Raw genomic sequence first — 24,274 nt, 5'->3', positions numbered from 1 at the left:
CCTCAAGAGAGTGTAAGATGCTTTGTTTAAAAAAAAACAAACAAACAAACAAACAAATACAAAGGGCTGGAGAGGTGGCTCAATGGTTAAGAGTGTAAACAACTCTCGAAGAGGCCAGGGGTTTGGTTCCCAGAACTGACATCGGACAGCTCACAACTGCCTGTGACTCCAGCTCCAGAGAATCTGAGGCCCTCTCCCGGCCCTGGGCACACGTGCACACACACACACACACACACACACACACACACACACACGCACACACATAGTTAAAAATAAGACAGCCTTACTGAGGTGGTGGTGGAGCATGCCTTTAATCCTAGCACTCGGGAGGCAGTGACAGGTAGATCTGGGCGTTCCAGGCCTACCTACCTAGTCTACACAGTGAGTTCCAGAACAGCCAGGGCTACATAGAGAAACCTTATCTCAAAAAAGAAAACACTCCCCAAATAATGATGATGATAATGGCGATGGTGGTGGTGGTGATGATGACGATGACGATGACAATGACAATGACGATGACCATACCTTTTAAATGCAGGTCTGGAGGCTGTGTGTAGTGGTACATATCTATAATCCCAGCACAGGTGAGGCCGAGATAGGAAGATGGTAGTTTTGAGACCAGCCTGGCTGAGAACCCAAAGATTTGAAACTGCAGAAACGTCGTGTTGTATCTGGGTTTTCCCCTAGAAAATGCTAACACGATCATCATCACCATCAAGCTCCCTTAGGCTTGATGAAAATTGTAAGGGTAGTAGCAAGTCCCGATGCTACTAGGCCTGGTTGGTGCACAACCGTGACCCCAGTTCTGGAGAGGCTGACACAGAGGATGAGTCTGAGGTCAGTCTGGGCCGCATAGAGAGTTTAAGGGCCATCTGGGCTAATACTCTGCCTCAGGGACAGTAAAGAGACACCCCTGCTGTCTGCTCGGAGCTCCTATGCCTCTTGCTAATATCTGGCTTCCCAGAGCCGCTAGGCTTGTGGTTTTTTTGGGGGCACAGAGGCTCATGGAAGTCCTCGTGGCAAGGTCCATCCCTGCCCTTCCTATAGGGATGCCTGAGTTTTACTTCTGGTACAAGTCTGCTTTCCCCAGCTCCACCCCATGTGATGTCAAAGCTAGCTGAAGCCGTGCGATTTTCCCAGCACATTCCATTTCGTTCTGGCTTTACCACTTTGCTAGTTTAACTTAACCTTGAGCCCAGTTGGGCACACCTCAGCTAGTTCTGTCCCACATGTGACCCCTGACTAACTGGGATTGCTGGAGGACCTGGCTCCCAGCTGCCTTACTTTCCTGAGCTCACAGGGACCAGCCCGTGACCCACATGATCTACTGAGTAACCAAGCAGGAAGGAAGGGAAGGAGGGTGCCCTCGGAGCCTCTCTGCAACTTGGTTTGCCTAACACCTGTCAGGCCTGCCAGCTACCCCTCGCCTCCCTCACGTCCTTGTAGCTTGCTTGCTTTCCCTGAGCTTTCTGCATCTTTCATTTTTGTTTTGTAAGGGAGAAACACAAAGAATAATGACACCCACACCATGTCTCTGATTGCAAAAGCACTTGATGTCCTTGATTTCCACCCACCCCAGTCCCACCCGTGGGGTTTTTTTTCCCCATTCCCTGCTCCTTCGCCTGAGGCACCTGGGGACTCCCTTCTCTCCCTTCATCCTGTGAGTGATTCTGTGTCTTCTCTTTCCAGGATCCCACAGAGAACGGTGCTGGAGCCCCTGCAGAGACTCAGAAGACAGACGCTGCTATTGAGCCACAGTTCAAAGTGGTAGACTGGGACAAGGTAGCTGGCACAGGGCATTGGGGATGACTGGGGTTACAGGGGATGGGGATAGAAGCCATGATGTGTGCCCAGGGAAGATGAAGAAGAGACGCTGGTGCTCACAATGCCCAGGTGTGACCTGGGGTGGCAAACCTAGCTGCCTCTGTTGGGGCTGGGGCCGGGGAGAGGGGTTGCTGGTGGGAAGCTGGGGGAAACAGTACATGAGATGGCAAGAAACTCCCCCTAAGTAACCTGGAATAAGACAGGTCTCCTGTCAGGAGACCTGAAGCTAGAAAGGGGGCAATAACAGGGTTGATATGCCCACTCTGGCCAGTGTACATGGCAAATCTGCTCCTGGCACCTATGCTCACTCAGGAGAGTCCCTCGTGGATAAAGAATCCCGGTATCTGCAAATATTATGTGGCAGAAAGGGCCAAGGAAAGCTGAAGGCATATACAGAGTCTTACACTCCGTTTAGAGTAGAGACCACACGGATGCTAGCTGTTGTGAGGCGAGCTCTGGAAGCATGAGCAGAGGCTCCCTATAGAGAAAAGCAGCATCGCCCGGAGGGTCTTGGATGAGGATCAAGCTGGGTGTTAGAAATAACGCCCCTCCATCTGGGATCACAGCACTGCCCCCAGTTGTTATCTCTTGGAATAGACATGAGTGTGCCTGTCTCCAAGGGCCTGGCCTGTGTGCTCTCTGCCTGCAGTGGGCATCGAGGCACAGAAGCACACAGAACAGCTACCCCTCTCTCCTCAACCCAGTCATGACAGCATGAGGAGGTGCGGGAAGCACTCCAGGTTGCACAGGCGATCAGAGAAGGGATGTGGATCTCAAAGGAGCTTCTGACAGCCGGGCCCCTTTGACTAGAAGTCTCCAGTCTGTGGCTCCAGGACTTAGGGATCCCCTGTCTGTAAGGACCACCCCTGGAGAGCTCCCATGATAAAAAGATGGCGATTCCAGCTTGAGACGCTGGGAGATTATTCCATGCCTCTATCCCCTCCAGAGAACCATGGAACCAAGAAGAAAATGGGCCACCAAGAGGAAGGAAAGGCTTGCTCACGTCACATGGAGAGCCTTTTGTGTTTCCAAAAAGAACCCACTTCTGCTCCCATTCCTGGAGGGGCCGTAATTACTCTCCTCACTGCGGAGACTAGAGGAGATGGGTGCTTAGTACGCGGGGGCTTCTCTAGTAATGTGGGGGCTTTAGGATTGCTCTGCATATGGCTTGAACATATGAGGAGCCAAGGACTAGAAATGGGACTTTGCCCTGGAACAGAAGGGGCTTTAATGTGGACAAGGGTTTGGGACAAGCCAGTGTGTCCTCATTCAGGGCTGTGACTAGCCAGTGGAAGGTACTATAGGCCAGCACCAGCGAGATTAACTAAGGGCTTGACTGTTGGGAAGAACAAACTGTAAGAGAGCTCACTGGGACAGTGTGGCAGCCTATGCAATATTTCACTAACAAGTTGCTGTGGTTTGCAAGTTGGGGACAGGACACACACACACACACACACACACACTTCACCCCCTGCTCTGGAGAGGCCCCTCTGCCTACCATGGTTTTTCAGAACTCTGGTTCAAGGCTGACCCTCAGTCAACATTATGTGAGGCAAGAGGAAGATCTAGTTCACCAGGGCTTTATTCCACCATTACTAGCAAAATGAGGGAGAAGGGGAACTCTACAAAGGGGAAGCAGGAACACTATACAGAGCAGAAGAGGGTGCCATCCCCTAGCTCACTCCCAGCCTAGCTCCTGGCAAATTGGGAAATCAATTTCCCCACCTCTTTCACATTGTGTGTTCTCTCTCTCTCTCTCTCTCTCTCTCTCTCTCTCTCTCTTCTCTCTCTCTCTCTCTCTCTCTCTCTCTCTCTCTCTCTCTCTCTCTCTCTCTCTCTCTCTCTCTCCTCCTTCCTGTGATCCTGGACTGAGAGAAAGGAATAAGAAGGGGTCCATACTACTCTGGAAGGAACACCTTCCACCTGAGTCCTCTAGTGCTGTCCCCACCCCAGCCCATGCACCTGAGCAAAGCCATCAGAGTGCCAGCTTCCTAGTGGAGTAAAGAGTGTTCTCTCCTCCCCTCTCCTCCTTTTCTGCCCTCCCTCTCCATTTTTTTTTGTTTTTGTTTATTTTTTTCTCCTCTCAAAAGAGTCCCCCTGCTGTCCCACCACCAAGTCCCCCCCCCCCGCTGTCTCACCACCCCAGCCCTCCCCAGCTCTTTGGGAAGAAAGAGACTGCGAGCTATCAGCTCTGTTTGTTTCTGACCTGGTCAGGGTGGGTCAGAGTTAAGCAGCTGTGGAAAGACACCAACAAGGCAGTGGCTTTGTCTCCCCCACAGAGGGTCTGCAGCCTAGGGGTGAGTTTGCCGCATATTCAAGGGGAACCCTCTGCATGCTGCCCAGGAAGAGAGCCATGAGCTGCTAGGGTCTAGCTTCTCTGGCCCTAAAAGTGGGGGAGCCAAGTGGGTCAGGCGGGAAGGAGTGAAGAGAAGCTGGGCTGACTGCTGGGTTAGGGGTGGAAGAATCTGAAAAGGCTGCAGAGAGGAGCAAGAGACGCTGGTGCCACACTGTAGGAGGCAAGGTTCAGGCTCCGTGTGGAATTTTACCAGAATGATCTAGATTACCTCTTAAATCTCTCAGTTGAGTAGGACGCAGGTTTCCTTAGGAGGCGGAAAAACAAGGCTGCAACTTCTTCCCACACCCAGATCTTCCCACGCCCAAATGTCTTCAAGACCCCAGCTGACCTGGTACCATAGTCCCCTTCACTCTTGACTCCTGGACACGCCTCCCTTCAGCCTGCCTCGCTTTAGGCTCCCTACTGTGTTCTTTTCAGAGACCTCCCTGGTTGGCCTTCTGTACCCATTGCATTTTGGAAGGCAGGAGAGTGCCAGCCTCCCAGGAAGCAGGTAGAGCAGATGGGATTTAAAGGGTCTGCTGAAGCATCTGCCCTGGGAACCTCTAGACAACAGATGAGCATCCGACTAGCATAGCTTCAGGTGGTTTTTCTTTTTGAGACATACTCTCTCTATGTAGCCTTAGCTGGCCCAGAGCTTTCTACATAGCCCAGGCTAACCTTGAACTCACATAGATCCACCTGCTGCTGCTTCCACCTCCCTGAGTGCTTGGATTAAAGGTGTACACCATTGTGCCTGACTGAATAACAATTTTGCTGTTGAGTTTGTACTTGAGCCAAGCATTTTTCATGAATCATTTGTAATTTAACTTGCTCTTAGTAACAATGTCAGGGGCCAGCCAGGAGTGGTGGCATGTGTGTCTTGGGAGGCAGAAGGAGTTAGATCTCTGAGTTCAAGGCCAGCCTAGCCTAACAATTGAATTCCAGAAGAGCCAACATTACACAGAGATACCCTGCCACCAAAACAAAGGAAACCAGCTAACCAAATAACAAACAAACAAATAAAATGCTAGGGGCCAAAGCATGTAATTTATGAAGTGGGGCCAAAGTCTCCTGCCAGGGTTACGTGGCCAGCAGCTAAGCACCCTTACTGACATGTTAACCGCAGATGGGCCACAGATAAGCAACCCAGACAGCAGGCTAGCCACAGGTGAGCCCCTTCTCTGTACGGCCGTGCGCATATCTTGAAATCCTTTCACCTCTACTCTGGCCCACAGTGAGTCTCCCTGAGCCCTATAACTGGGAGAGGGGAATTACAGAAAGGAAGGACAAAAGCAAACAGCATCCGGAGGTATCTATGAAGTGGCCACCTCTTCTTTCTTATCCTGCCTCAAGTTAAGCCAAATTCCAGCAGCATCAGCTTCCTTACTGTGTCGAGACTCTCAGTAGACATAGGCTACCCTCCCCCCTCAAGAGACAGGTAGAAAAGCATCCAGCCAGACGTATCGCCAATCAAAATGCGTCCATGCAGCTGGGGAGCTAGCTCGTCTGAAGTATGAAGAACTGAGTTCAAGTGCCAGCATCTACATATATGCATCTGTAATCTCAGTGCTTGAGAGAGGTAGACAGCCAATCCTTGTGAGCCAGCCAGTCTAGCCAATCAGTAGACTCCAAGTTCAGTGAGAGACTGTCTCAAAACAGACAAGTAAATAAATGAATGAATTAATAACATGAAGATGCCTAAGGTCTACCTCTGGCTTCCACACATGCATACACATAGGTGCATTGGTACTCATACACATGTTCACGCACAGACACATACAAGCACACATGAACATCTATCTTCACACTACCTAGACGGTGTAGTGGTCAGTGCCTCCAAGTCCCTCCCCTGACCCCGATACCATATACACAACCTTTAACATCAGGAGTTCCAGGGCCTACAGAGCTGCCAATGTGCTGATGTTGTCCAGATGGGCTCTATTCTTTGCAGGTTCTAACGTAAGTCAACAAGAACTTGGGTCAGAACAAGGGTACCATGGCAAACCCATACCCATGAAATGATAAAAGACTGTGAGCTCTAGCTTGGCTCACATCTGGTTATTCTGCCAACTCCCCAGACTCCATGTATCCTGAGTGGAGAGACTCTGAGTACCAGAGGAGAAGTCAGGTGATCCAGAGCTACCCCAGGGGTCTTGAGTTTGTCCCTCCTCTTCTGCTCTGGAGAGGTCTGCACCAATCCTGGCAGGACCACAGCCAACCAGCCTGATGCTCCAGCTAACAGGAGACACTGCTGCAGAATCCTCACAGCTCTGTGCTGGGGGACTCACAGCTGAGAGCCCCTGACTTCCCTGATTGGCGGTCTGGGTCTCCAGGTGCTAAGAACTCAGGCTGTGAGCTCCGTGCTCAGAGTCGGGTCCAATCCTAGCATCAGCGCTGAGCAGTCACCCTTCACTGCTATCACCTGTAATGGGAGGTTATCACAGTCCCCAACCATCTGTAGATTAAGGCTTAGGGCAGATAATGAATATGCAGCGAGGCCCCAGGGTTGCTCATCACTAGGATGTAGAAAAGGCAGCCAGGAACTCCTAGGGAGCTTTCTGTCCCTTGGGGTCTCTCCCCACTGGCCCATGGCTTCCTCTGCCTCCTTGGTTCAGAAAGCTGCCCTAGAATGGATGCTCTGGGCTTCACTTGACTTCCCCTTAAATGATTGCTTGAGCTCATGGCAGTGGGAGGATCTACTGGCACCAGGCAGCTGGCACCTCTTGCTCTTGCTCCCCTGGGGAGAAGCAGCCCCTAAGCACTTGCTGGTAGATTGAGGCAGCCCCACCGGAGTGTCCTGTGCTGCCCAGGGGAAAGGGAATCTAGGGAATGAGAAGGAAAGCAGAGGCAGCCCCTCCTCACCCTGGCAGCAGGCCCTCTGCCCACTCTCTGGGTAGCAGGCTGCCCTTTTCTCCCGCTGCACGCTGCTGCCAGCTGCATTCCTGGCATAGCCAGGAGCAGCCTCCCCCTTTCTGGCTGTGCAGGGGCAGAGCTGTGTTGGGGGAAGGGCTCAGGTACACACGATGCTGGGCCTAAACACTCACAGACTTGCATCTGCATCCCAGGCCCAGACTGTTGCTCAGATCTGTGGACCACTGAGGAAGACCCCAAGCCCAGCAAGCAGAGTCTCTGAGCTTACCCTCATTTCCATCCACACAGCCCTGCACTGAGCACTAGACTCGCCTGTTATGCATATCGGGTCCCACGGGCTCAAAGTGAGGGGAGCCATGGAAGTCTCCAGATGCCTGGGAGCCGGAGGCATGACCTGTGTCCTATTTTTCTCTCCTTTCCCCCACCAACCTCCTACTGTGGCCCTAGACCTCTACAGTGTCTTCCGTCTGTGCCCCAAGCCTTAGACAACATGGAGTGGGAGAACTAGCCCAAGGGGCCAGCTCCGTGGAGAAAGCCACTTGCATGGGAGGGCAGAGGGCCAAGGAAGTGTGCACCCGGTAAAGAAGGGATTAGCTCCTTTCTCCCTCATTAGATTCTACCTAGGCAGTCGGCCAGCATTACCCAAAATCAGCTTTCTGCCAGCAAGTGAGAACCTGTTCCCATGTGGGGAAGATGCTGTCCTTCAGTAACAAGGACTAGAAGAAAGGTGGGGGAAAAAAGACAGAATGCATGTAGCAGCTAAACCAGGGCCTAGCACTGGGTGAAGGGAGGGGCTAGCACCAGGCGAAGGGCTCGGCTCTTGGGAAACTGTTTTGAGGCTACTACAAGCACATACGGTAGCACATGCCTGTAATTTCATCACTTGAGAGGCAGAGGCAGGAAAAAAATGTCTCAAGTTTGAGGACAGCATTGTCCACATAGTGAGATCCAGGTCATCCAGGGCTATATAACATAACAACACAACATCCTGAATACGCCACCAAGAACCTGTGAGTCAGCTCAGCGAGTGGGGCATTTGGTGCCAAACCTAGCAACCTGAGCTCAATCTCCAGGACCAATGTGGTGTAGGGATAAAACCAACTCCTGGAGACTGTCTTTGACCTGCTAGCACCCTGTGACACACTCTCACAAGAGCTTGTACACATGCATATGCACACACACAAATAAAGGAAATATAATTTTAAAAAAAATTGAACAAGCTAAGGGGGGAGATAAGGAGGTTTCTACCCTAGAATCAACCAACCAGGCTCTTCGAATGCTAGCCTTCTGGGCCTCCATATAGTTACTCCAAGCATAGGAGAAAGTCAGTGGGCTTGCACTTCTGCGCCTGTATGGACATGTCACCTTATACCCCTGTAATTACAGGACAAAGACCCTATTGTAGAATTATTTGCTCTTGGTCCTTAATGATGAGAGGGATGTTTATGGGGGTGCAAGCAAGGCCTTCAGCCTCCAGAGTCAAGTGACCCTTTCTGGTTACCAAGGACGACTATATCAGCAGTGAGGGGCAAAAAGACTACCTCAGCATTGAGGGGTTAAAAAATGGGCAGATAACAGGCAGCCTTGGCACTAACTGTAGAAAGCAACCTGTGTAGAAGGTGTCAGGGCCTTCTGGTCTACCTAGACAGGTCAAATGGGCAACAGGACATCAAAGGGCAGACCACCACACAGAGAGACCCTGTTTAAAAACAAAACAAAGCAAAACAAAAAATTGCTCACACCTTTGCTGGGTAGAGAGGAGGCCCACCTGGCCACACCTCTGAGTAATAATTATGTTTTTAAGATTTATTTATTATGTATACAGCATTCTGCCTGCGTGTGCACTTGTATGTCAAAAGAGGGCCTCAGATCTCATTACAGATGGTTGTGAGTCACCATGTGGTTACTGGAATTTAACTCAGGACCTCTGGAAGAACGGCCAGTGCCCTTAACTGCTGAGTCATCTCTCCAGCCCAGTGTTTTGGTTTTTTTTAATTGCATGCATTTATTGGGGTGCATATGTGCACCGCAGCACTTGTGTGAAGGTCAAAGACAACTTGGGGGAGTCAGTTCTCTCCTTCTACCGTGTCCATCCCAGGGACTCAGCTCGGGTCATCAGTGCCTGAACCCACCGAGCCATCTCACTGACCCTAAAGAGTTGTTCTCTTAAATACCTAAGGCCAAATTAAATGCACAAATGAAACTTAGGCATATGGGTGTCACGTGGATCATAGAAGATCCAGGGCTCTGATCCAAGACAGGTAGTTATAAAATAAAAGATGGAGGGATCACCCTGAGGCAACAACTGGGAGGGAAATCCAAAGACATCACTAAATATCAGTGGTGGTGTTGATGTAAAGGGTTTTGAAGTAGTTATTGGGCTACCGGCCTTACATAAGAAACTGAGCGGCTCTGAGAGGTACAGACAGATGCTTGCTCAGAGTCTCACAGCAGATGAGCAACAAGGCCACAATTTTAATATGGGCCCCTGACGTTAACGTCATTGCTGTCTACTGTCTGGACTCCAGAAGAATCTTACTCAATACCCTAAATCATGAGAAATCTCCAAGTACTTCTCCTTTCCCACAAGTAAGGCCTCTGATGGACTCTGGCTCTGTGATCCTATGAGTAAAACTTTGGACACATTTCCTTCACTATATGTCCATATTAACCTATATATAATTTGCATATCGTACTCTGTGAATCAGAACACAGATAAAGCTGTGTGTGAGAGGTGAGTGTGTGTGTGTGTGTGTGTGTGTGTGTGTGTGTGTGTGTGTGTGTGTGTGTGTGACAAATACAAATAGGATTTCTGGGGACTGGAGAGATGGCTCAGGACCCAGATTTAGTTCCCTGCACTCACAGCAGGCAGTTCATAGCCACCTGTAACTTCAGTTTTGGGAGTCTGGTGCCTTTTTCTGACCTCCATGTTCTCTCTCTCTCTCTCTCTCTCTCTCTCTCTCTCTCTCTCTCTCTCTCTCTCTCTCTCTCTCTCACGCACGTGTGTGCGCACACACACACACACACACTGAAACACTAACATGCATAAAATAAATCTTTAAATTTAAAAAATAAATAGTGCCTCCGATCTTTTAGGTTTGTATCATGCGTGTCTGAGGAACTGCTGGTCGGCAGATGACCAAGTCCTAGCTCTGAATGGAGTGTCCTGTTAAGTCCTCAGCAGGTTTCTGTCTGCAGTCCACAGAGCAGAGTCAAGGAACTTGTCTGTCATGTGGACCACAGTTGTTCTCAACTCCAGACCTGTACCTGTTCTCTCTGCCGCTACCCTCCCTGCCTAGCCAAATCTTCATGTCACAAACAAATCCCAGATCATGTTCCAAGTCTCCCTTGCTTACCGCTTACCCTAAATGTGGGCATTTGTGCCAGTCCTCTGGCCTCTGAATCGTGGCCTCTTTGAATCAGCACTAAACTGTCTGGCTTCATCCTGCTGATGCCTTCTACTGGTACCCTTATTATTCTGTTTTGTAGCTGAAGGAACTGGGTTCCGGAAAGCTCGTATAATTTTCTCAGAGTCACACACTGAGGGGTAGAGCCAGGGTTTGAACCCAGGATTGACTCCAGAGTCTTCATGCTAAGCACCAAGCTGTGTGAAACAAAGGTGGTCTCTTACATGCATGTTGACTCTTCCCAGCACATGCCACACCCATGTGTACACTCACAAAAACCAAGTGCTAAGCAACTGATCGAGTGAGTGATTACTTCAATGAATGGGTGAGTGTGTTCAGGGCAACGTCAAGAAGAAAGTCTGCACTGGAGGGGAAAGGGTCCCGTTCGTTTATGATACAGGCAAGGGCCTCTTTCGTTTATGTGTAGGCCCTAGCAATGCAGAATATACTGGGTTCTGTATGTATGGAGTCCAGCATGAGCTCTTAGACATCAGCACCAGGTTTCAACCTGTCTAACTCTTGACACTGTCTGAGTCATTAGCTGAGCTCGGATGGCAGCTCCAGACTCACCATACCAACTTAGCAACTCCAGTGGGAGGAGCCGGCATTAATGGTTCTTGGCCTAAGCTCGCTTGGTCTGATCTGGATGCCACATCCTGGGGCTGGAAGGGGCAGTGTGGTTAGGTATGGATTTCCCTCTCCCAAAGCCACTGTGTGGGTGGTGCTAAGGAACAGGATGCTGTAACCCAGATGCGGAAATGAATATCAGAATCCCAAGGTTTCCTTTGTTTCTCGCAGGACCTGGTGGACTGGCAGAAACCTCTCCTGTGGCAGGTGGGCCACTTGGGGGAAAAGTATGATGAGTGGGTTCACCAACCTGTGGCCAGGCCCATTCGCCTCTTCCACTCAGACCTCATCGAGGCCTTCTCCAAGACTGTCTGGTGAGCCATGCAGGGTGTGAAACGGGCTACCCCCTCCTCTGATAATACCAGCAGTTAGGTCCCTCCTTATAATACAGAATATTCTGTAAAGTCCTGTGGATGGTGGGGCAGGCTATATCCATAATTAATTCCTGCACATGCTTTTATCTCCTAGCGAGTAGCATCCTTCCAATGTGCCTGCACCCACTCATTTCCAAACTCCTTAAAGGAGTTAGAATTAGAAGCCTTTAATGCCCATGGAAACAATTTTCCCTGCAATTAGTCCCTCCTACCACAAGAGGTCAGTGTCTATATAACTGCCCAGAGTCAGTAACCATAGCAGCCCATAATTCTTTTCTGCTCAAGATTCATCTCAAGAGGCAGGGGCAGACGGACTCACAGCTTCCCTTCTCTTTTCCTCTGCTCTTCACACCATTGTCCCTTTTGGCCACAGCTCTTCACAGTACCTTCCTCCCTCCATAGTTAAAATGTACACTTCAGGAAGCTGTTTTGTGTCGTCTCCCCCTATGTATATCTCTCTCACCCTGATGACCCTCCTGCAGGTATAGTGTCCCCATCATCTGGGTGCCCCTGGTGCTGTACCTCAGCTGGTCCTACTACCGAACCCTCACCCAGGACAACATCCGGCTTTTTGCATCATTCACAAGAGGTAACCCTACAACCGGCTTCCCCTGACTTGTTCCTATGGGTCCTGAGGGCATGAAACCATGCTCTCCATGATCTTGAGTTTCTATGGGCACAGAAAGCCACGTCGCAACACTCCAAAGTGGGGCCTACCATGGAAACGAGTCGTCCTCCCCAACCCATGGATACAAAACCGAGCATCACGTTAGCAGAACCTAAACAAAATGGCATCATCAAATGTCACAACAGTAAAGAGACAACAGGAAGGGAACTTCTCACTGAGATTAAGAACAGAGACTATGCTGGGTGTGGTGGGGACACCCCCGCTCACTCATCGCAGCCCCAGGAGGTGGAGGCAGGAGTACCATTACACAGGGAGGCTATTCTTATATACAGTAGCAGACCAGGGCAGCCAGAGCTGCAGTGAGATTCTGTCTCAACTCAGATAACAGAGAATGAACAGCCTAGAATTCCTCATTGAGAGGCTAAGTGAGGACCAGGCATGGTGATGCACTCCTGTAACCCTAGCGCTTCAAGAACAAACACAAAGGAATTACTTGCTGTAAGCTGAAGGCCAGCCTCATCTACCATAGCATATCCAAGGCTAGCCAGGATTATATAACGAGTCTCTGTCTCAAAAGGCAATAGATGACAGACAGACAGACAGACAGACAGACAGACAGACAGGAAAGCCGTATATGAGGTGGCACAGCTGAAGTCAGACGAGTCCATGCTCATATCAGATTGGAGGAGAATATGGGAGAGAGATAAGCAAGCGCTACAGACTGTCCTCAGAGCTAAGGGCCTCACAGCAGAAGCTGAGCCTGCGGAGACACCCAGTCCCTTCTACTTACTGTGGAGCCTGTGCCGGACCACGTACTTTCCTGGGGCTCCTCTATTGTTTTGTCCTCTCAGAGCTGAGGGAACATAGTTATTCCGGAATGTATACATGTGTCAAAACATCACATAGTACATGGTTATGTGCATGGAATATTATCTCCCAGGGTTTTCTAAAATTAATTGAAAGTACAGTTGAGGAAGGGACCGTGGAGATAACCCAGTTGGTAAAGTGTTAGTTGCACAAACACAGGTACCTGAGTTTGATCGCAGACTCCGTATAAACAGCCAGGCTTGGCAGTGAGCACGTGTGATCCCAGAGCTCAGGAGACAGAGACACATGGAATCCTGGGGTTCACTGACCAGCCAGGCTAGCCTAATTATTCACCTTCAAGTTCTAGTGAGAAACAATGTGGATGGCTCTTTTTTTTTTTCTTTTCTTTCTTTTTTTCGGAGCTGGGGACTGAACCCAGGGCCTTGCGCTTGCTAGGCAAGCGCTTTACCACTGAGCTAAATCCCCAACCCCAAGTGGATGGCTCTTAAGGAGGAGAAACACCCATGGTTGTCCGTCTCTGGCCACATACCTGTAGACACATGTGTGTTCTCACTCACAGATGAGCACATAGACACTGAAAAAGTTAAATGAGTGACTGGGGTCGATGTGACCTAGGATGTGGAGACCAGCTATCCCCCAGCCTCTGGTGAGGGGGTAGAGGACAGAGAGAGTTTGACATAGGCTATTATCCAAAGAGCACATAGAACTGAGTTTCTCAGAGTGGCTCTTCTGCCACCTTGGTTTACCTCAGCCTCCAGTCACAGTGCATGCCTCCTGGCCAGCTAATCTGCCTGGCACCTCAGGGGCATTACTTTCCCTCGCCTGATCACAGTTTTGTCCCTGACACACACCAGACAGTTTCCTTCCTCCACACACAGAGGCTTCTCTTCATCCCACATCTCCTGAGGGCAGCAAGTCAAGGGCCTCTCACAGCCTTGAGACCCTCAGTTTATCTGCCTCACCCAAGACAGGGTGGGGGATGAGCAAGCTGTGGAAAGTGGCCCCACGACCCAGCCCAGAGCCCAGAGGGTTACGGTGCACATCCCACTAGCCACCGTTACCCTTTCGGCCCACGCTGAATAGCTCAGGCACAGCACAGGGCTTGTTACTCAGAGGCCTGCTCGCTGAATCGCCCACTGTCTGCCCAGCACTCCCCTAACAATCACCAACAGTGGCAGGGCAGTCAGGGCTGGTGGCCAGAGGGGGAAGGGGACCCTAAAGCTTTGGCCCAGGTCCCTCTGCTGGATTTCTCCAGAGATGCCACTCAGTACCAGCTCCATCCGGATGGGCAGACTGGGTGATGCTGGGGTGAGGAGGCGGGTGGAGGCTTGACCTATGGGAAAGGGCAGTTCTGCACAGCCGGGACAGTGATTTGAGGGCTCTGCGGCACCACAGGCCTCTGCAGACAGCTAAAATGTGCCTGTGTAATAAAGGTCCAGTGTGGCAGGCTAGTAAGCCTGGGGCCACCATGCCAGCAGCAGTGGTGTGAGAGACGCACGGCCACGTGCATTCCTCAGCCTTGCAAGGCACAAGTCACAGGCAGGGCAAATAAGACCTCTCAAAGCAAGGTAGAGGGACACTCAGTGGGGTCCCATTGCAGCTGCTGGACAAATGACATCTTCAAAGAAATAAAGAGAGGCTAGAGTGTCAGGAAATACTACAAGCTCAAGGGAGACACAAGCTTCAGAGAGGAGGGGACCTAGGGGACCTAGGGGAGCCACATCTCGTGTCCATTCCCAGGAGAAGGGTAATTCCCAAGCACCTGGGGATTCACTTGGAGCCATTTGGGGCCGCTAAAGTAACTAAGAACAGCTGGACCCTAGGAAAAGGCTGGTGGTCAGTCCTGCTTCCCATCTACCCAGGCGTTCACCCTTCCCTCAACCACCCTCTGGCCGCTGGGCCTGGGCCTGCCTACAGTGTACAGACAACTGGGTCCTTCAGAGGGACCTCTCAATGCTGTCTCCCTCTGAGCCCGGTCTGCTCATAGTGTGGCCCAGATCAAAGTTCATCCAGACACAAACCTACAGTGATCTTTCTCTACCCCCTTTCTCTCCTGACAAGTCTCTGTGAAGCTGCTGTGTTAAGCACTGGACACACAGAGAAGAACTCACTCATAAAAAAAAACTTATCACCACTTTGGGGGCAAAGTTCCAAATGGCAGTACAGAACCTAGTGCTTAGAGTGGTACCCAAGGGCAGAGCAGGATGCACAAGCCAGCCGGAAGTGGGTGAAGACATCTGCATGGGCCATGTGGACTGATCCCCAGGGAATAAAACAGGCAAGGGGACACCAGGGAAGAGAGCATCAGCAAAATCAGGTGTGCAGGAGAAAATGACATGGCACATCTAAGGGATCACTAGTGCTTTGATTTGGTGGCGCGACAGGACTTGAGGGACATGGAATGTTGTGTTTGGGGGACTAGACTTTGGTTAAAGGCTATGAGGTATCACAGAATGACTTACTAAGTTGTAGAAGCAGGAGTGGAGGTCTGACTCTGCCCTGGGAGCCAATAGGTGGTAAGGTAGTGGGATTCAGAACTGTGACGTAGGGTTGAAGAGATGGCACAGTGGACGAAGAGTGTATCCTGCTCTAGCAGGGGACTTGAGGTCGGTCCCAGCACCCATGTCAGGCAGCTGATAACCCTTCTGTAATTCTAGCTCCACGAGATCAGACACCTCTGGTTTTCTTGTATGCACACACACAGACACACAGACACACACGCACACACACACACACACACACACAAAATAAATATCTAGAAAGAAAATTAGTGAACTAAGCTGGATGAGTGGGTAGCCAGATAGATTTAAATTACAGATTGGGCATGGTGGTGCATGACTGTAATTTTAGCACTGAAGAGGCTGTCAGGAAAAACAACGATCTACTCTTCCCCCACAAGCCATATGTTTATACGGAGACTATCTCGATAATAAATAAGGAAACAGACAAATGCCAATGGAGTCGAGATTCACATATCGTGAAACTGCTTTAATTTGAACAGCTCAGTGGCCTTCAGTCAGGCACTATCTAGTTCCAAGTATCCTAACGCCTCAGAAGGAAACTCAGTTGCTCCCTATTCTCCACCCTCCTCCCCATGGTAGCCATCACTCTTTCTGTGTCCACGAATGTACTTGGTCTGGACTTTCACATAAATGGAAGCAGGCACTCTGTGGCCCCTGCCTGTGGCTTCTTTCACTCTGCCAAGAAGATCCAAAGTGGGTGGGGTGGCAGGTCCTGGTCACTGCTAGAAGTAGGGAGGAAGATAACTTAAGGCTTTGGTAACGTGTGGGTATCCCCAGAGGAGGACACACCAATGACTAGCCTGGAGGGGTGAGGGCCAAAGAAAGAGGAAGATAGTCAGCTTCATTTGGGAAGGGTTAGTTCTGGGGTCCTGTGTACAACATGTGGAGATACACAGCGACAAGTGTCCGACCAGAGGTGGGGTGGAAGCACAGATCTGGGGGTTACCAGTCTGTGAGAGTTTGGAGGATGAAGGCTTCAATCCAAGGTTCAGTAGTTTCCACAGTAGAAGCCTGAGAGAAGACATCATCCCCATCACTTGACTGATGGTGGCACAGAACTCAAAATCTGCTTAAAAACAAACAAACAAACAACGGAAAACCCGCTGAACTATCTCTTTATGGATGAGATGTGTGCTACGAGGATATTTTTTTGAGACAGGTTCTCGTTGTGAAGCCCAAATTGGTTTTAAACTAATGATCCTTCTGCCTCAGCGCCCCGGTTATTGGAATTACAGGTGTGCACCACTATGTTTGCTTAAGATTATATATAATGATTTATTTATTTAATGTATGTGAGTACACTGTAGTTATCCTCAGGCGCACCAGAAGAGGGCATCAGATCCCATTATAGATGGTTCTGAGCCACCATGTGTGTACTGGGAATTGAACTCAGGACCTCGGGAAGAGCAGAGTCCCTTAAGATTATATCTTATTATATCTTATAAGAAGGGTATTTTAAGAGAGAGAGAGACAGAGACAGAAAGGAGAGAGAGAGAGAGAGAGAGAGAGAGAGAGAGAGAGAGAGAGAGAGAATGAATATGTAGCTAAATCAGTAGTGAGGAAGAGGGATGTATAATTTCCTAATTGCTCTGACACAACGCCTGACAAGAGCTATTTCAAGGGAAGGATTGGGTTGGCTCCCAGTTTGAGGCTAGCACATCAAGGCTGGGAGGTCTTGGAGCAGGGGCGTGGATCCTCTGGTCATTCATCCCCACAGTCAGGGAGCGGAGAGACGAGAGCTGCTCACCTCACTTCTCTTCACTCGCGTCCAGGAGACTGCGTGGCCCACACTCGGGATAGCTCTTCCCCGCGCAGTATAAATGTTTCTGGAAACACCCTCACAGAAGCACACAGAGGTGTGTTTCCATGGGGATGTTAAATCCAGTCAGGTGGACAGTGAAAACGAACCGTCACAAAGGGTAAGCCAAGAAGGTGAGGCAGACGAGAGGGAGCCTTAGACAAGAGCAGAAAGGGCTAGAGTTGAAGTCTCCCAGAGATCAAGGACCAGAGCCAGAAGAGCTGCAGGATGTCATCAGAGCGCTGGATCTTGAGGACTCCAGCCCTGAAGACACCTGTATATCCTCTCCACATCCATTCAAGCTCATCTTTCCCCTCAGACACTGTGGTATCAAGTCTATTGACATGTCTGCATTTAGGTTTTCCTGTCCTTCCTGCCCATGTGACCCTACATCCGTCAGCGACTGCTGCCTGTGGCGACTCTTTCAAGATGGTCTCCTTTCCTTCCCCTGGGCCACTGAGTCACCCTTGTAGGTAGAGATCTGGCATTCAGCCAGAGCTGTGCCTCCTGCAGTCCTCACTGGAAAACGTTGGCTCTCTCACCAATAACTATCTCTCTAGTAAGGAACCCTTCCCAAGCCCTCTACAGATCCTCACGGCCTTCTTCCCACCTTACCACAGGGCTTTTTTTGGTGGGGCCTGCCACAGCTACTAGGCACCCAAGGTAGCCTGGGACTCTGGAGCCACCAGGCACAGGTGTGCATGCACCCATTCATCGACCCTGACCACCTCTCTCCCCTGCAGATTATTCACTTGTGGTGCCAGAGTCGGTGTTCATAGGCCTCTTTGTGTTGGGCATGCTTATCTGGACTCTTGTGGAGTACCTCATCCACCGCTTCCTGTTCCACATGAAGCCCCCCAGCAACAGCCATTACCTCATCATGCTGCATTTTGTCATGCACGGACAGCACCACAAGGTGAGCCTCATTGGTCCCACCCCAGGCCCCAGCAAGTGCAGCCGGATAGCCTCAAAGCCCCGAGGCTATCACCAGTTCCCAGGAGCCTTCCCGAGAGTCCAGCTCTGGGCTGGAAGTGATGGAAACCAAGAATGCTTGAGGTTTCTCAGAGGAGTGTCTGGGTTGGACACTCTGATCCGAGCCAGGTAGGGACGAAGTGTGTCAGGGGTGCACATGCTCTAGTGTTGTGCACACTTGTATCACCCAGATCCGTCATCATCTTTAAAGTTCACAACTCGTTCACTCACCCGGCAATGTTCTTGGAACACTCAGGGTATTGAACCAGACTTCAGTGAACAAAACAGACAAAACCCCTCATGCTGGTAAAGCTATCTTCTGAAGATGGCATTCCTGTGTGCCCATTTCACAGGGGAAACTGAAGTTTGGGGACCTTGAGTAACCGAGTAGCCGGCCCTCTGGCTCCCCGTAAACCCTCTTCGACAAAGAAGCCTCCGGTTGAGGAATGGGGTGGGGGAAGCATCACCACAGGCTGCTGATGTACGCCTCTCCCACACAGCATCAGGACTCAGTCTCCCAAAAGCCCCTGTAGCAAAGGGCTTGGTATTTGGGCGTTTGGGCTCCTTTAGTAGCTAACGAGTCCCAGAACCCCAGTGATCTTAGGAGATGGCGTGCCCTTGGGAAGCTTGCCAGGTCCCATCACGGCTACGACATAAGAAATGGTACACTTTATCTGGGTCTTTCAGGTGTGTTGACCTACGTGTCTCAAAGGAAGCACATTTGCCAAGCCTTGACAGGACAGGTCACTCCCTGTTCTTTATAAGAAGTATCACCACTTTGACACGTCATTGCCACAATAGGCCGCCAGCCTTGGGCTGCCTCTGACACCCGCACCTCTCTGCCAACAGGCACCCTTTGATGGCTCCCGTCTGGTCTTCCCCCCAGTGCCAGCCTCTGTAGTGGTTGCCTTCTTCTATGTGTTCCTGCGGCTCATTCTGCCTGAGGCCGTGGCAGGCATCCTCTTTGCTGGGGGTCTTCTGGGCTATGTCCTCTATGACATGACCCACTACTACCTGCACTTTGGCTCACCACACAAGGGCTCCTATCTGTACAACATGAAGGCCCACCATGTCAAGCATCACTTCGAATACCAGAAGTCAGGTAAGGCTGGGCCTCCCGGCCTTGATTTTTGTTTATTGACGTATTTGGCAGATTCAGCCTCAACTAAGAGCCGGGCTCCGTTCAGGGAATGGCATGTACAGAAGGGCTCATTTGTGCAGTCAGCTATACAGAGAGGGGCAAGCAAGGAACCAATACATGACAGATTATCTCAGACAGTGGTGAGTGTCATAAGGAAAGGGAAGCAAGAAAGCACTGGGCTGGGTGGTGGCGGTGGTGGCGGTGGTGGCGGTGGTGGCGGTGGTGCGACTTTAAACCCAGCACTCTGGAGGCTAATGCAGGAAGATCTCTGTGAGTTCCAGGCCAGCCTGGTTTACATAGAGAGTTCTAGGCCAACCAGATCTATATAGTGAGACTCTGTCTCAAACCAAACAGAAAAAAGAAAAAGGAGAAAATTTACCATATATTTAACTAGCATAACCCAAGTATCACAATCTTGTAATTAACATAAAGACATGAGTTAGCATACATTCTTGTATACTGTCTATTTTGTACTGAGAACACATCTCAATTCATATGCTAAATTTTCATCAGAAATACTTGATCTATAAAAATCTGTAATTAAAAAGACAGATTCATGGGGGCTGGAGAGATGCTCCGGTGGTTAAAAGCACTGCTCCTCTTCCAGAGGACCCAAGTTCAATTCCCAACACCAACCTGGCAGTTCACAATTGTCTGTGATTCCAGTTCCAGGGGATCTGATGCCCCCACACAGACATATATGGAGGAAAACCACCAATACAACAACAACAACAACAACAACAACAACAATAATAATAATAATAATACAGACTTCACCAATATAAGTTGCTTCAAACATACTTCTGAGTTATCCAGTAACTAAGTCAAATATTTGAGTTCACATTGAAACTTAAAATAATTTGAATTGAATGAATGAGTTCTTCTGAGGATCCTAGCCACACTCCCAGGATTCATTAGCCAAGTGATTCCTGTAGCTACCATACTGGCATGTAAAACCCAAAGAATAAAATTCAAGACACAGGTCTCTGCAGGTGTCACTGGAGTTGAGACCAGATGAAAAGAAGGCAGTGTCTGATGCCTGGGAAGCCGGCATTCCAGGAACAACTCCCTGAGGAAGGGAGGGGCTTGTCCCAGCAGGGGAGAGAGGGAAGCTGGAGGGGGGGAGGGGACCTGGGAACACGGGTAGGGCCAGGCAACCCAGAAACAGGACAAACAGTGTGTTTGGTCCTTGGTCCCTGGTGTTAAGTCTTTCCTAGCTCTACCTCCCCAAGTAAATTTCTTTCTTCTCCTCTGCCAGCACCTCATCTTCTGCCCTATTTGTCTCCCTCTGCAGGGTTCGGCATCAGCACTAAACTGTGGGATTACTTTTTCCACACCCTCATTCCAGAGGAAGCCCACCCGAAGATGCAGTGACAACCCCTAGACCCTCTGTTCTGTCCTCGGTCCATCCCCAGCCCCTACCCCTGTCCTACCCCCACCTCCACCCGGACCTGCTGAAGTCAGCTTGGCCAGGCAGGATGGGCTCTGTCTAGCCCTGGGGCTTGGTGGAGACCTGAAAGCAGGACCTCCCTTCTGGCTTACTGTGTGAGGATAGCATCCTCTGGATAGCCAAGTGGCCCTTGGGGACTGGCTCATTCCCAAAGAATGATGACCTCCCCATCGGCGTTCCTGCCTATGCTTCAGCCCTCAGTGCTATTTTAGGGTCCAGATAATGGTCCCAAGGGGCATGAAGGAAACTGACCCCACCTGTGCCTTAGAACCCTGGGCTCCCGGGGAGCTTCTCCAATGCAGCAGAGGGACCAATGTCACATCAGAAGCATGGTGTGCAGGCCTGTGGCCACGTCGTACTCTCCTGCCCTTTCTTGAAAGAGTTTGATGGTTCAGAAGTAAATGAAGGGCTTTTCCAAGAAGAGGCAGAATGATGCCTCCCACAGGCCATTCCCAGACCCCAGGACAGCCATTCTGGGCCTTGCCAACCCCAGATACCAGCTATACTGTCAGCTGCCTCAGCGGAAGTAATCCAGCACTCATCTACCTGGGCAGAGCATGGCGGTGGGTGGCATCCTCTACAAGGCTGACAGGAGCCCTGGCCCTTGTCTTTGGGAATCAACAGAGGCTTTCTCTGTCTCCCCTCTCCCCCAAACCACAAAACTGCTCCCCAACAGAGGCTGGAGAAGTCTGTGTTGGTAAGGGCCCCACCCTAGCCCCGGCCATATTGACCTCCACCTGCACAGGTAGAAATCTGCCCCCACTCAGGACCCTCCCAGCAGTGCCTCCTGAAGCCAAGAAGGGGCTTTTATGTGGTGCCTTATTACCCTCCCCTCCTCCTAGACTGTTCTTCCTCATAACCACAGCCCTCACTGCTCCCGAGTCTTATTTATAAACTACATAAATATTCTTAATCTGGCCCCAAATGAAGTAGCTGGTCAGATGGTCCTTTCTAATCCTATGTATTGAGCTTATGTAAAAAAAAGAAAAATCATCTTGCCTTCCTTTTTGTTCCTTTCTTACCCATAAGAGATTACTACTTGAAACTTGTCAAAAACCCAATGGGTGCAAAGACTAAAGAGAGGCAGTGTGACCAGTCTATGATTTGTACTGTTTACGGTGAAGCTATCTAGAGATTTTGGGATAAATATACAAAACTGCAGTTGTGAAATAAAGATGTAAATAAATTGTATATTTTGAAAAATAAAACATTGAGAAGAAACCAACAAAGACCCATTGGTGTTTGTTGATGGTGACTGGACTCCGTCATGATTGGGAAGGAGGGTCTAGGAGGAGGAAGATGTTACCACACCAAGCAAGTTGTACCCAGTTGCTGGGGAACGGATAATAAAAAGCTGACAGGCTGGGTGTCATGGTGCACGCCTTTAACCCAGCAGAGGCAGAAGCAGGTGGATGTTTGAGTTTAATGCCTTCCTAGTCTACAAAGTAAGTCCCAGGACAGCAAGAGCTACACAGAGAAACCCCACCTCAGACAACAATCAAAAATGAAAGACCAGGGGTTGGGGATTTAGCTCAGTGGTAGAGCGCTTGCCTAGGAAGCGCAAGGCCCTGGGTTCGGTCCCCAGCTCAAAAAAAAAAAGAACCAAAAAAAAAAAAAAAAAAAAAAAAAGACCAAAAATTCTGCCTCTCAACAACTATCCACTGCCCACAGTTCCTCAGTATAAACTTTAACTTGGCAGTCATCTCCCTCATCTATGCTGGGATTTTGGCTAACTTGATCTTGCGTAGCCCTATGCAGGTGGCCACAGCTGCTGTGAGATCGTGATTTCAAAGAACATACGCCCCAAAGACAACATCTTACAGCATTCCCCATTCTTTATGCCTCCTCTTCTGGGATGTTCCCTGAGCACGGTGATGGGAGGTTAAAACAGATATAAACATGCACTGTGACCAGTCAAGAATATGTTTCCATTGTAATTCCAGGTGTGGGATATGGGACTGCTTCGGCTCATCCACAGCAGCTGACATGATTTGCCTCTCGCTCTAGCAGGGGCTCCATTTTGACAGTAGCAGATAGTTTCGGTGACTGTGTGACCCTGGGAATTCTGGGGACTCTTCAGAGAGTATATAAATGCTAGGACCCCAAAAGTGTGCTGTTGGTTATTTTGGGGAGAGGGTAGTCCTGTGCAAAGAAGAAACAAGAACAAGAAGAAATACCCTGAAGACCAAACTTGCTCCCCAGGACCTCCCCACCCTAAGCAGCAGGAAGTAGTCTAACAATAATGTTGCTCCCTTTCCCCCCTCTATCCTTTTTTTTCTGTCCTATCTAGTGTTAGGAAACAGTGGACGAAATGGGGTGGAGAAGGGTGGAAGGAGAAAGAACCCACCAAGTAGCAAATACCAGCTACAGGGGGTAGCCAAGGACAATAGCATCTATCCAACCTCAGCAGAAATTCAAGAAAGCGTACTCAAAGGAACTTTAAATTCTGATCAGAGCAAAGCAAATACACAAGTTGTCTCTTACTGATCTAGCAATTGTCCTTGCCTGATTCGCTGTGAACACCTAGCCCCAGCCAGGTGTTAGCACTCCCCAGACTTTTGGTTCTTTGGGTGTTTCCTGGACGGCAGGTAGATCTACCCCCCTTTATTCTGCCCTAACTTTAGCTCTGGACTCTGATCTATGCTTTGAACTTTGTATCCTTTCGTCTCCTTTCTTCTTGTACCCAGAACAATAAGCTACTTGTAGCAAAACCCTCAGCCTGCCTAGAAACAGTTGCCTCTTCCTTTAGTCCCTGGACTCTGGTGCCCTCTGGTGACAGCATGCAGCCCTGCCTTGTTAGGAGAGTCCTAGGAGTTCCTGTTTGGAAACCACACTTGTGTGATTCGTTTTAAAACTTCCCGTCTTTGAACTGAGAACAGGACCCCGTTGAAGGAATCAGAGAAAGAACTGGAAGAGCTTGAAGGGGCCTGAGACCCCATATGAACAACAATGCCAAGCAACCAGAGCTTCCAGGGACTAAGCCACTACCCAAAGACTATACATGGACTGACCCTGGACTCTGACCTCATAGGTAGCAATGAATATCCTAGTAAAAGCACCAGTGGAAGGGGAAGCCCTTGGTCCTGCCAAGACTGAACCCCCAGTGAACGTGATTGTTGGCGGGAGGGCGGCAATGGGGGGAGGATGGGGAGGGGAACACCCATAAAGAAGGGGAGGGGGAGGGATTAGGGGGATGTTGGCCCGGAAACCAGGAAAGGGAATAACACTCGAAATGTAAATAAGAAATACTCAAGTTAAAAAAAATAAATAAAAAAGAAACCTCAAAAAAAAAAAAAAACCAACCCAAGGCTCTGAAATATTAAAAAAAAAAAAACAAAAACAAAAAACAAAAAACAAAAAACAAAACTTCCCGTCTTGTTCTCTTGACTGACTTTCTTGTCTCATCTACTGTTTGAGGAGGAAATGGGTCACTGTCAAATGGATTTCCAAACAGCCTCAGTGGCTGGAATTTCCTTCACAGGTATTCTGCCCAATGA

At 49.8% G+C, this 24,274-nt stretch overlaps 1 protein-coding gene across 1 annotated transcript in view; it reads left to right on the top strand.

Annotated features, from left to right (window-relative positions):
* Fa2h (fatty acid 2-hydroxylase) overlaps nt 1–22,002 on the top strand; it is a 50,467-nt gene extending 28,465 nt beyond the window's left edge. The window contains exons 2-7 of the mRNA XM_032887777.1: nt 1,690–1,782; nt 11,236–11,378; nt 11,921–12,027; nt 17,958–18,130; nt 19,036–19,288; nt 20,622–22,002. Of these exons, the coding sequence (XP_032743668.1) occupies nt 1,690–1,782; nt 11,236–11,378; nt 11,921–12,027; nt 17,958–18,130; nt 19,036–19,288; nt 20,622–20,701 (849 nt within the window). The 3' untranslated portion in view covers nt 20,702–22,002. The remainder of the gene's footprint in view (nt 1–1,689; nt 1,783–11,235; nt 11,379–11,920; nt 12,028–17,957; nt 18,131–19,035; nt 19,289–20,621) is intronic.
* Nucleotides 22,003–24,274: the final 2,272 nt, after the last annotated feature.

The sequence above is a fragment of the Rattus rattus genome, chromosome 17 (assembly GCF_011064425.1).
Source record: "Rattus rattus isolate New Zealand chromosome 17, Rrattus_CSIRO_v1, whole genome shotgun sequence".
Classification (NCBI taxonomy): domain Eukaryota; kingdom Metazoa; phylum Chordata; class Mammalia; order Rodentia; family Muridae; genus Rattus; species Rattus rattus.
Note: the sequence above shows the minus strand (reverse complement) of the source record. Positions and strands in the feature narration are given on the sequence as shown.